Source organism: Atractosteus spatula, chromosome 6 (assembly GCF_055471065.1).
Source record: "Atractosteus spatula isolate fAtrSpa1 chromosome 6, fAtrSpa1.hap1, whole genome shotgun sequence".
NCBI lineage: Eukaryota > Metazoa > Chordata > Actinopteri > Semionotiformes > Lepisosteidae > Atractosteus > Atractosteus spatula.
This window is the reverse complement of record NC_142711.1, coordinates 376,941-390,678: the sequence shown is the minus strand read 5'-3', so window position 1 is coordinate 390,678 and position 13,738 is coordinate 376,941. Positions and strand designations below refer to the sequence as shown.

General features: G+C 42.6%; 1 protein-coding gene across 1 annotated transcript; it reads right to left on the bottom strand.

The window, feature by feature from the left end:
* Positions 1–4,641: 4,641 nt before the first annotated feature.
* Positions 4,642–12,875, bottom strand: LOC148831663 (uncharacterized). Its single transcript, XM_088919037.1, has 13 exons — positions 12,632–12,875; positions 12,292–12,465; positions 11,706–11,858; positions 10,994–11,107; positions 10,755–10,889; positions 10,339–10,548; positions 9,227–9,331; positions 8,692–8,811; positions 8,029–8,235; positions 7,780–7,911; positions 5,937–6,821; positions 5,043–5,108; positions 4,642–4,781 (listed from the first exon to the last, which is right to left on the bottom strand). The coding sequence occupies exons 1-12, from the start codon at positions 12,873–12,875 to the stop codon at positions 5,044–5,046; spliced, it is 2,544 nt and encodes an 847-aa protein (XP_088775163.1). The 3' UTR covers positions 4,642–4,781; position 5,043.
* Positions 12,876–13,738: the final 863 nt, after the last annotated feature.

Below are 13,738 nucleotides of genomic sequence, written 5' to 3'. Positions count from 1 at the left end.
GAAGCAGCCTCAACAGTCTGCCTGAGGAGCTCTGATGAGCCCTGCCTGTCGGCAGCTGAAACTGCAACATCCCCAGCTGCCTCTGCTGGCGTTGAGATTGCTCCTCTCTCTGCTCTTCTCTCTGCTTCAAAGCCATCTGATCACAACCTGGCAGCTGAAAGCAGGTTTCTTATTTTGAAAGCTTTGTAACTAGACAAATGTCTACTTTAACGAAAATAAAAACATGAAATAGTTTACAGGTGTAAAAATAAAAATCTACATTAATTACAGTACCTATTGGTCCATCTGCATCATATTTATGCTTTGATCTCTTTAGTAACAGCTACACTTTCAGTACAATGAAAAACAAAATGCTAGTATGCAAAGGAACAAGTAATAGGTTTATTCCATGCTGAAAAAAAGAAGAAAGAGAACACAACGTTTCGGCCGTGGAGCCTTTTTCAGGTTTTGCAGTTTTGCAGCCTACGCATGCTGACGCAGCTACCCACCTGAACTACAAAATGCTAGTATTATTGATATTTTCTGCAATAGATAAAGTTGTCCAACATTATGGATTTTGGAGTTTCACATATCTTACACTTTAAAATGCAGTATAGTCAATTCAGCCCTTGTGCATTTCTAGAACATGATTTATAGTTTAGGGATAATGCATAGTACTAGAACGGGTCCTAAAATAGTATTCTGTATGAGCTGAAATGTTCCAATGTTTATTATATGTAATAAACCATGTTTATTAAACAGGGGTGCAGAGTGGCGCAACAGTTAGCATTATTGGCTTTAATTCTGGACCAGGCTGCTTGTCCCATGTGGAGTTTGTATGTTCTCCGTGTGTTTGTGTGGTTTTCCAGCTGCTCCGGTTTCCTCCCGGAAGTACATGCTGGAGGGTTGATTGGCTTCTGAGAAAACTGGCCCTGGTGTGGGTGAGTCTGTGTGTGCCCTGCGCAGGACTGGCATCCTGTCCAGGGTGTATCCTGCCTTGTGCCTATTGCTTGCAGGGATAGGCTCCAGCTCCCCAGTGACCCTGAGTTGGGTAAAGATGTTAGAAAATAGACGGTGTGGCATTACGTGTGGGCATGTTCAGTGAGGAGGCGGAGCCCTGGATTAAGGGTGACGTGTTGCCTTAGTAACCGCAGCTGTCCTAGCTGATTAAGGACGAGACGCAGCTGTGGGGCCCTTTAAGACACACGGAGCTCCTCCTGGAGGGGAGAGCAGACCCCTGCAAGGGGAGGACCTTACGGCCACAGCCCCGGAGGGGGATTGTTACTGAGCGTAAGGCTGTTGTTTTTTCGGTTATTAAACAGAAAACGAAGGGTACAGCTAAGGGGGCAATACTCAGATTGGAGTGATGTAAATAGTGGAGCACCACAGGGATCCACAAGGATGACCACTGCTCTTCTTTGTTTATATTAATGATACAGTACAATATAATTAGTAGGCACATCAAATTTGCAGAAGGTACCTAATTAAGAACACTGTAGAAAATGTAAATCAAATTAAAAATATTTCGATATTTGGATAAAATATTTAGATAAAATTTAAAACGTGACAAATATCTGGCAGATAATGTTTAATGTAGAGAAGTGTTGGCTTTTGCATGCAGGTAGTAAAAGCATAATCTAGAAATACAAACTTGAAAATACTGAAGTGCAAGAGGCTTTTAATGAGAAAAAAACTTTGGTCTTTATAGTATGTTCATGTACATCATTTACATCTTCTAAATAATGTAGGGAAGCAATTAAAATGGTGAAATAATATGCTCAGATCTATATTTAAAAGCATGGAATTTAAATCAAGTATATAACATTAGTATAGTGTACAGTATATATTAGGTTAGTGTATAATGCACAAGAATGGCTTCATTTAGAATATAGTGTTTATTTTTGGTCACCACATCATAGAATATTGCTACTCTAGAGAAGAGAATTCTACAGGCTGAAAGAACTGAACCTTTTTAGTCTTGAATAGAGAAGACTACGAGGGTATTAAGTGTCATTGTGGTCACTTGCCTTGGGTTCTGTGAAATTCTTTAATGAGCTTCTTTATATCAAAAGAGGGGCTTTCTGGAAACAAAACAGCATAGAAAATATATTCAATAGTGTTCAAAGTTTTAGTAGTTATTATTTCCATTTTTATACTATATTTTGTATTAAAATTTGCTCTGAATTACATGGACTTCCTTGAAGGAGGATTTTGTACAGGTACGATTTTTTTCCCCACCATGTCCTAATACTTTCCAGAGATACTCTAAAAGCCATACTAATGTAATGAAGATTTCCAATGGCCTTGAAATTCCAGTCACATATATAGATATCGGTGAATTAATAGCTCACCACAGAAGAATCCCATACCTTCTCCAAACTCTCTTAGCTCTGTGAAGTAGTACAACACAAATAAAGTGATTCATCTGGCCTCTTCTTCAGGATGGCTCTACTCACACCTTCCAGAACAGTCCTCAGGCCAAAGGGGACGATGAGTTTAGATTTTGCCATTCTGCCATAGCATTGCTGTTCTTATCCAATGCAGAAAATACATATCAGTAGTGACATTCAATTGCGCTTCAGCAATACCGCTAATGGAAACTTACAGTACAAATACAACACAATATTTACACCAACTAGGTACAGTATATACTGTACATACATTTAAAACATTTCCATACTGTATGTAGCCTACCGTAGACTATAACTGTAACACTCCTGAACGGTTGCTTATAACTTGCTTAAACTAACAAAACCAATTGCGTTTTTTCTAGCATTAACACCTTTAAATCGCAAATACTGTATGCAGATACAGACATTCTCTTTTGTCCACCAGAGAGCGAGGGCTGGGGGTTACATACGCTTATCTTGTCTCCTGCGATTAAAGCTTTCTTATTGACTGCAACGAACACTGAAAAACGTGGAAAGAAAAAAAAACATTTTGTATTTTTTTAATTTGTTAGACTCGTTTATTTCTAAAAGCTGTTCGTTCGTTTATTGATTTCAGTGTTTCGCTCTTGGCGTTCTCCACTGAATTTCCAATCTCTACCCGTTCTTTTGCCTCTTACCCACGGATGCAACTTTTATTTATCGACCCCAAAGTTTATTTACTGTATCACACTGCGGCGGGTGAGATGTGTCTACAGGCGAGGAAAAATACACGTTCTGTGGATAAAGCTTCATTGAGCCTAGAACCCACCTTGGCGCTTTAGCCCGTGATGCAGGTCCGCCTCCCCGTGCTTGCCCCTGTCCTGGGACAGGCCGACAGGGTGGCGGGTCTGGCTGTCCCGGGACAGGGCGGCTCACTGTGCGCTCACAATGGTGGGCGCGTCCTCGCCGGCCGGCCAGCGCTGTGGGCAGACAGAGGCAGACTACTGTCTTTTCTTGAAGCTTAGATGACATGTCCCTTTGCCCTTTAGTGATATGTGTGTTACACCTGTATTTATCGACCCTTATAAACTCGGCAAAAACATTTAAAATGCGGTCGGAATGGTCCCCCCAACGTGGGGTCCGGGCATTTCGGTTTCCCCCCAGCGATACATAGTAAACTAGTCAATGAGCTCTTGCTATTTGCTATTGTAATACATGATGTATCACTCGACTGCATGAGACAGAACACGGTGCTGCTGTAGCACGGTTGAAATGGTTTGAAAAACTGTAATATCCGCGCTAAAACATATTTACGTTAGTGCTATTTCAAAAATGTCGGGGTTCGAGGTGCAGAAATCCGGTCAAACACAAATTTAATCTGCACGATGACATTGTCGAAAGCTGTTTATTTAAAAAAAAAAAACTTTCAGTTCCTTAGATGCGGTGAACATTTACTGCCCTTGTGTAAAGCCGTCTAACATTTTTCGACAGCTGTCGAAAGAGCCGTTGATTTATGCCGAGATTACCCTTCTGGTCAACTGTAGCCTGGAGATGACCGCATACAATGTCAATTTCAGATGTGTCAAGATCTTTAGTTCCAAGAACCATGTGTTGTGCTGACCTTGGTTATAGTGGACAAAACAGTTATGTTTCTTGAATAGTATCCAGTTCTTCTTTCACTGAAGGTGAAGATTTTATCATTTGCTTGCATAGCTTAGACGAGAGCATTGTCCTGCGATGGGCATGATGAGTTCTTAAATTCATACATAAGGCGTCAATTAGGACAAAACAAATCTCTTTTAACTTGGAATCGCATAGTAAAAGCCAAAAGCGGTTATTTGTAACAAAGATACAACAAACTAAAATATTCAGCTTGGCACCAGGCCAGGAAAGGAATTAGGAATGTGTCTTTTTGAACTTGTCTTCTGCACTCAGAACGCAGGAACAGTCATGTATACAGCGTCCCTGGAGCAGTTGGGGTGAAGGGCCTTGCTCAGGGGACCAACGGAGTAGGATTCCTCTGCCAGCTTCGGGATTTGAACCAACAACCTTCCAGCCACAGGCACAGATCCTTAACCACAGAGCCACCCCCCCAAATTTAGGTATTCAGAATTAACACAGTATGAACCTGTATTATTTCTATAAGTTTCCAATATAAGTTATAATTGACTACAAGGCTATTGTGTAACTCTAAAAACAAACTTTGTCATTTTCATCTTATTTACAGCAATGTTATTACGGATTAATACAGTTGCATTATTTTTCCTGATATCCTTAAAGAAAAAAATAACAATAACTTTGCAGATGAAGTTTATTGAAAGCACACAAAGTTAAGACGCAGGAAAAGAGGTCACTCAAAGTAAGGCTTCTATCTGTAAAGGCCAAAACCTGCCAATGCTGAGAAATCCTTCCTGTCGTCCAGCATGTTGTGACCTGTTTGGGACAAGCAAAAGAATATTATAAAGCAACATTTACTAACAATTATGAGGAGATGAGCATGTTACTGTGTTTGTAACACTTCTTTATTATTTAAAAAAAACCAAAACAATTCAAACAGATATGGACAGAGATATAGATATCACATGTTTAGAGATTTAACATACACTGAGCACAAAATTATTTAATTTTGCTATGGTGACAAGGTTCATGATACTGTGTGCATAGTTTTAAATTTCTTAAGGTAAAAAAGCTTACATTATCTTTGCTGGTGGGCCCATTGAGTCTTGGCTGTTCCTTGTTTATCACCATTCCTGATATTCACTATTTCACAAGACAAATCATATTAGTTTTTATCCAAGACCTTTATACCATGTAATAATTTGCAATGCACCTTCAGCAACTGACATAATGCAGTGCTGTCATTTAAATAGTGTTGTACAGCATGACTAGCACTGCAGTTGTCTTTGCACAATAGTTAATATCAATTAACTAGTGACATTTGGCTGGAGACTAATTTAAAACTAAACTTTCAGAATATCAGAGATTTAAGCACTAAAGAGCATAGTGAATTCCATAAATCACAAAATGTAGTTATGTCATGTAACGGGGGCTTTTGTCACTCGAAGTTAAGGTGTAATACACATGGCATGGAAAAGTGCTCATCTAGTGCCCATCCATCAAACATCAGCTGTGCTGTTATAGCTCTGGAATACATGCAGAGAAGAGGAAGCAGAGTCATCCCCAGACTCTGAGAAATGTCCCATTTTGACTGGTTAAAACTAAATTTTGGCTAGCGAAGACTACAATGGGACTCAGTTCAAGTATTCAGAATCCTCACTGTCACTGATAAAGTCAAGCCAGTTCAGTTAGCAACCACACAGACAGCCTCCTCTCGGGGGCAAGTTTAGCCATCAGTGACAGAAGTTGTGCTGAAAAATGCATTTATACTCCACTTCTAAGAGTTTCTGAATTACTTGAGCCAAGTCACCCTGTACACATTGAAGATAGTAAACAGGACCAACAAAATCAAGCCTCTTCAACATTAAATTGTAGAAACTACTTAAATTATATGTATAATATATTATAAGTTCTTCCGTAAATACCACTGTAAGCTCAGTTTACTCAGGCAGCAAGGTGTTGCCACTATACCTGAATCCGTTTGCTGGCAGGGGGGCGCCTTGGACAAACTCAGCTTGACTGGAGCACTGCATGGCCGCCTCTGTGCTTGTGCACCGAAGGCTCCCTCTGTGCCGACGGGCTGCACCAGGTTCACCACATGGATGTGCACAGGTGAATAAATCAGGTTGCCCTCATCAGTAGTGACGTGCAAGAGCTGGCTTCGCCTCCTGCTGCCTGGAAGATGAAGATCGTCGAGTGGAATCGAAAGGGACAGGTACCTGGAAGAGTCCCGCTTCCCCGCAGCTGGAGATCTCACACTGCCGACAGGTACCGGTGAGATCCCTCCGCCCGTAAGCAAGTGTGCTTTAACATCCCTGGAACCCACGTTTGCTGATGAGGTAATCTTTCTTTTTCTCTGGTCTTCTCCGTTGTCGGACACTACTAGAAAGTAATTGGGGACTGTTATTTGCTGGGAAGGTGTACTGGAGGAGGAAGCAGGCTGGATGATCAATTGATCTGGCCCAAGAGTCGGGCAGGGTGGCCCAGAAAGAGGAGCGTGTGCTGGGTGGAGATTCCCACTCCTGTGGCTCAGGTAGCTTCCCTGGGATGTGGGTCGGAGTGGCTCCAATTGCTGCACGCTCGTGGGCTGCTCTGCGCCTGTGCGTGTGCTCTGAAGAAGCTGCTGTGTCAGCAGGACGTGTCCAGGCCCAAAACTCCTGATGGCGGCGCTCCCGTTGAAAGGAGGCTGGGATAACACTGTTGTGGACAGAGTTCCTTCCTCAGCATGATGCGCCAGGTGATATAATGTCCAGACTTGATGCACTGAACTGTCAAGACCAGGACCTACGTGCTCATCTGCAGTAACGCCACCGCCTGCTGCCGGGCCTTCCTCAGCTTCCTGCTGTTGCTCTGATGCTGTTTTTATTTTTAAAAAGCAGAGAACAATGTTTATGAATGCAGAAAAAACACCTTTCCACACTCTAATGTCTGGGGTGGCGGTCATATTTAAAAATCTTATGTCTACAGCATCAATTAAAAAGTGTTAAAAATGACAGGTATACAAAGACGTTCATCGCTTACAACATACAGTTGTTATTAGGAAATGCTTTTTGTAGCAGGTTCAGTGATTTTATTGAACACACATAATACACATTTCTCATCAACAGGGGATTTACAGTGACAAGCTAGCTGTGTGTGGCCTGTGTTAGAAGAAGAAGAAAAAGCCAGACATTTGTGCTGCCTGTTGTGCACCAGGTCACAGGAACTGTCTTGTGACATTCTGTCACATTCCTCTCCCAGTACCTGGACATACATGCGCCCGTTCACTGATCTCTGAACCACAGATGACACAAATTAATCCAGCTCATCCCACAAATACTGAATAGAGCTCAAAAGTGCTGAGTAGAAAATCCACAACATGACAGTCTTGCAAGAAACCTGTTGCTCGAAGCGCAGCCCCAGGATGGGCACTGCTCTGCTGGGATACTGGCACGTGAGCTGGCAGGAGGGACAGCAGGTGATGTCTCAGGACTGTGCAGTCAGGCTTCCACCAAACCATATAAGTAAAAGACCACAGCAACTGGACCCTCCTACCAGCCCTTCTCATTAATGTTGTGCACATCAATAAGCATGTTGTTCTGCATGTCTGTTCCACACCCACTGATGCCCACTGTTCTACACAGAGACTGGCTAAAGAGGACTGGGTTCCCCTGCTGACCAGTCCACTTGAGGTAATGTATCCCCCTTTATTTCCCTAATAACATAAGTGCATAAATAAGAGTCATACTTTTTTTTGATGCTCAGTATAAACTATAACAAAAATTCTGCATATTATGCCAGAGAGGTTTTTTAATAAAGGAGCAATAATCATTACCAGGTTCCTTCTCTTCCTGGGCAGAGGGGACTGCTGAAGGAGCATCTGGCTGGGAGGGAGTGCTTTGTTCTGGGATGGCTGGCAATGCCGTTTCAGAAACCTGTTCAGTTTTTTCTTCAGCAGCTCCCTCACCTGAAAGTGGGATAGACAGTTTCTGATTTTTTACTTGCTTTAGGTTTTAGGGTTTATCTGCTACTCATTTCTGAAATGCAGTGACCAGTTTCCATGACAAAGAGCTGTGTAACTTACTAGGCTCTGTGGTGAAATTAAGGGACGCAAGAGGAATTTTTATTGACTTCACAAAGGCTTTTACTCCCTCCACTGCTGATAGGAATAAAGGAAATTTCAGTTTTGAAATATCTTCTGCAGCAACGCTGTCTGGGGGCATTTCGGCTATTTTTGTGTCAGGGGAAGGTTCGACAACAGCTTGATGTTCCTCTTTGGCCACGTACCCAGCTGAATGAGAAAAATGGAGGAAGGTTTTCTTCATTGAAGAGAGATGTTTATTCAACGAGTGTATTTAATTCAATATATCGGAGAACCTCTTTGCCCTGGTAAAAGTAGAACATTCACAGTAATTCTCAATACACAATCTCACTCTTCTAAGCTTAATTGAAGTTTTGGAGGACTAAATGATTGTAAAAATAGAAGAAATCCGTGTTGTCTAAAAAGCAGGAGCTGAGATGTAATTCTAGCTGTGAACAAATGTTTGCACTTCAGTATTTGACCTTGCAGCTACACAGAAGGGGGCTCGGCTTCCTTTATTATACATTTTCATATGTCATTTATTACTCTGATGAACTCAGACGTTAACTGCATTCTTCATGTTGATTGGATTCCTAATACTTTAAGTGCTTATACTGGTTTATCATTATTGAAAATGAAACAACACGCCTGTTTCCATTTATCCACCTTGTCTTCCAGATTCAGTTAGTGAATCCTCTGGGGTTTCTGCTAGACACTCTGAAGGAGCAGGTTCTGTCCTGGCAGGGATGTGAGAAGATGCACTTTCAGGCTGTAGAAGCTCTTCATCTTTGGAGACAGAAGATGCCAAGTTTCAGAGATGATTTTAGCCTGATGCATTGGACAGAGGTAATGAGACTGTAAAGGGTTATGTTAATTTTATATTCAAAGAGATTCTTCAACACAATAATAAACTACCATAAGTCTGCATTGCAAAGTCATCTTGTTAAATATGTTATGTAGCAGTCAGGTAACCTTATTACACCTTGTTACAGATTTTCAAATAGCTTTTTTCTTGTTGAAAGGCAAGAAGACCACATGAGCATTTTATTAAAATTAAAAAGGGGACCAAAAACAGCAATCTTAGGATATTCTAGGAAAACCTTGAATATGCCACTTGACGCATTAGCTCTTAATTGCACGGCTATTTGTGTACAACATGAGACTTCAGCCTATAACTAAAAACACTGAAGTGAAGCCTGACCAGTCTCCTGATCCACACGCCTGATCATAGCTGATTTTTCACGGGTGTCTGGTGAACCAGCAACATGTTCAGCTTCTGAGACAGCTGGGGCCTGGCGGTCATGGGCTTCAGGGAGAAAAGGAACAGGAGACCAACATGAAGGAGAGAAAAACGCTCATTTCACTGAGTGAAGGCGGTGGTTTTTAGGAACACTCCCAGTCTGATTTGTGTTCATAACATTTCTCTGATGGAGAATTACAGAAACGAGAGCACAGTAATGTACAGTGAACATATGAACCACTGTTTCCCTCAGGGGACAATAAATCTTATCTTGTCTTGTATCTATGCAGGTAAAACAACCAATGAGGTTCATACTGTTTTCAAGTAACATTCTGAACAGTTACATCCATCATTTTGTACATACTGTATACACACATAAAAATTTTTGAGAATCAATTGAAAACAAGCTATAAGTAATAAAAGGTTTTACTGTTTTGGGAAGGGAAGGGAATTTTGTGATTATACAGCATAATTTCTGGTACTTAACTGAAAGATTCTCACAGTGTAAAATCAATAACTGTTCAGGCCAGCAGCCATATCACCCTGCAACTCACAACTGGCAACCCACTGAAGTTAAGCAGGTGTGAGTCTGGTCAGTACCTGGATAAGAGACCTCCTGGGAAAAACTAAGGTTGCTGCTGGAAGAGGTGTTAGTGAGGCCAGCAGGGGGCGCTCACCCTGCGGTCCAGGTGGGTCCTAATGCCCCAGTATAGTGACGGGGACACTATACTGTAAATAAGCGCCGTCCTTCGGATGAGACGTAAAACCGAGGTCCTGACTCTCTGTGGTCATTAAAATTGAATTGGCTATATTACTTTGTTCTCCTCCCCCCCCCGCCCCCACTCTGACAGCAGGCGGAGCGACGCGCCAGTTGAAGTATTTCTCGGTCGCAGTTAATGGCAACGTCAGCTCAAAGATTTGGTTCAAACCACCAAATGGAGACTGGTGTGCCGACAAGCGGACCCTGCTGATGCGGGATTAATGCTAGGAAAGAGAGAGAAAATCAATAACTGTTCATACTCCTTTTACGGTTCTTACTCGGGAGCGTCCAATGGTGAAAACATTAAACGTACCGGGCTGTGTCAGAGTGCTCGGCTCTTGAGACGCCGGTGGTGTGACTCGGCCACTTCCTGCACACTCAGTTTCGCCCACTGGTGTGGACACCTGCTGGGGTTCGGGGGGTCCCACAGGAGGGTGGGCGGGCTGCACAGGCAGGACAGTCACGTCAGGGCTTCGGGGTAGCATCGCTTCCACATCTTCGCGCTCCGTGTCCAAATGAGCCACTGGCAAAAACAGATTGTCCAGCATATCCACATTTGCTTTATTAAAAGAGGAAGAGCAGAGGCGTGAATGAGAGGAACTGTCCGGCACTGTATCCAGGCTACTCGCTGATGTTTCAAACATGATCATATTGACTCAGCTAATTCGAGAATTTACATTCTAAAGGAAAAGGATCAAACATTGAAGCAAATGAGAAATATCATCTCACTAGGCTCCTTCTCTACAGCCTGCGGCTCATCTGAGGTTTCTGATTTTTCGGGGGCAGTTCCTAGTCTGTCCTCTTCAGGAGCCTCCGGTACGGAGGTAACGTCAGGGTGGTCAGACGCTGTTTCCAATGGCCTCTCTGCTAGCAAGGCACAAACTTTTTAAAATACTGCCGAAACAAAGTACATTTAGTATGTTTTTCTTTAAAATAAAAGGAAATCACTAGATTTTTGTTTTCTTCACCTTGCTCGTGTGTCTTTGGTCCCGCTCCCACCCGGGCCTCCAGACTAGACGTCCTGATGGAGGGCTCTTCGTCCTGTGGAACCACAGAGTGTTCCTCACTTTCTACCGGCACGCCTGGAAGAGAAGGCCAGCCAAAGTTATTTTCTGTTTCTTTTTCATATTTCTAATCAGAGGTTAAAGATAAAAGACAAAAGATCATACTGTAGGTAATGACATAAATAGTGAATTATCCAGTTACTGCATATCCAATAAGTCTGTAGTTGTGCTGAATCCTAATCCATGAGATACAGCAGCGGGGTGATGTGTAGAAAGTACTGTATGTGGTGAGCCTTGCCTACAGGAGCAGAGAACATGGTACCCAGTCGTGAGGATGAGCTGACCACACCCCCTCATTATTGCGGGGAGTGAGCCAGGTGTATATGGGGAGGAAGATGAGAGGGAGAGCTACTGTAGGTGAAAGGAAGTCGTGGGTGCCAGACTTACTGTATATATGCAAGAAAAAGGTAGTGTGCGAAATTAAGATCTAACGTTCCTCCCTAACTTCTGTTATAAAATTCTTTCATACTTCAAACACAAAAAAAGCAAAAACTGTTGTTCTAAGACGTCATGTGCTGGCCTCATCAACAGGTGCACAATAATGTTAACAGATTGTGCTACTAATGAAAGCAGCCCTTCACATGCAAGTTTCAAAAAGTCTGAAACATTATCTTGCCAGGTTTCTTTTCCACGGTTTTAAATTTTTCATCAGCAGAGGTGTCCTGGGCTGGGGCTCCTCCAGGCTGGAAAGGAGATGTGTTGTCAGGGCTAGTGGGGGGCAGCGGCTCGGAGACCCCCTCAGGGCTGGGACTGTCCTCTGGGCTCTCTACTAGCAAGCAAAAGTGCAATGAAAGATCAAAAAGACAGAACAACTGATGATCAGTGTGTTTCTGAGAAGGGCATTTTAATCTGAAAATGTTTTTATTTTAAATCAAATGCATCAAATCGGATCAACTCTATGTTAGAAACTAAAGAAGTACTTCAGATCTATTACATATACAGTACCAATCAAAACAAAAACAGCCACTACCTACCTCAAGCTGTGTTTATGTAATAGCAACACTTCCAAAACACCCAAAGGAGTGTTCAAAGAACCTTAAATGCACTCAATTTTTTCTTTCAGTTATAATTAGAAGTCAAAATCTAAACGGATATAATTTAATTACAATACACGCAGCGGAAGTGTTAAGCTCACTAGAAGGAGGCCATGCTAGGTCTGTAAGAAATGGAGGTGGAAATGGATTTAAAAACCGCCTCATTACCAGGTTTATGCTCTTCACGCTGCTTATGTGTGGAGCCCTGCGGTGTCTCCAGTCCTGTTCCCACCCAGCCCTCAGGAGCAGAGGGCTCTTCAGCCTGCAGAGGCACTGGGAATGGGCACATCCCTGTGTCCTGTTCTGCTAGCTCACTGTCCAGCGCAGCCTCTAATGGAAAACCTGAAACCGCAAGCAAGCTCAAGCTCATAAATAGAAAACGTATTTGCTTAAAATTTCCAGTCAGATTTTATTTGTGCATTGACAATAAAATTAAAAGAGTAAAAGTAAAATCACATGCTTATTTTCTCTATCGATATAATAGAGCAATCAAGAAAAATAACAGTACCAGAGTCCTTTTCTATAATCTGCAGGTCAGAGGAGGTCAGTGATATTCCTGGTGCCTCCTCTTCACTGAGTTCCAGGGCTGAAGGGACTTCAGGTACAGACGTCCCCTGGACTGAAGTATTTTCAGTGTCTTCTGGGATGGTTTGACACTGTATTTCACAGACATCGTCAGGTCTGCCGCTCTCCGTATAGCTCTCTACCAGCAAGGGAAAATCAAGAATAAAAATTTCATGTGACTTCTTCATAAGCAGAACCTAACAACCTAGCTGATACCTGTACATTCAGGGCAGCTCAATGACAGTATTTCATATTGTCTCCAACTCTACGGCATGTTAAAAAAAAACTTTACAGTAAATGGTAAATGGAGTTTATCAGCTGCTGAAACTTGCCGTATTGTGGACATGATTCACAAACTTCCTGCAGGGGTCTTTAGAACAAGCCAGATTACAAGCTTGACTCCTTGTTTATAATTGTCAACGTTCTTATTGGTAGAAAATACATGACGGGTGTTGCCTCACCAGTTTGTGTTTCTTCACTGGGGACTGCAGAGGTCTGTAGAGTATCGGGGGCCTGAACAACACATTCCAGCAGACTGTGAGAGGGCTCCCTTCTGTCAGCTGCTCTGGGCTCTTCTGCTGGGGAGTCTTCACCCCGGAGAAGAACAGGGTCTTCTGGCCTTGCCAGCACTAGCGCATCAGAGTCCTCTGTCAGCTGAGCTCCTTCACCTGGTTCACATACAGTAAACAGACAAAAACCATGTTAACAAATTTGTAAAAACAGGATTATTCATCCATCCATCCATTTTCACACTGACTTTTAGTGAGAAGGGGGTACATCTGAGTTGAGTACAATTACAACAGGCAACTTTGTTGCAAATGTGTTATACAATAATTTAGAAAAATCATAGCATTGTTTTAAACTGGTTCTTCTCCCTCCCATTTCAAAAACTGATGAGAACACCACAGGCTAGATTTGAAGACAAAAAGATCAATCTTACAGTTCCAAACCCAACTCTTGGAAAGCCTTACCGAACCCCCTCTCCAGCGTCGGCCCTTCTTGAGACACCTGGAGAAGAGCAGGCGCAGCTACACAGCCTTCACCCTCAGAG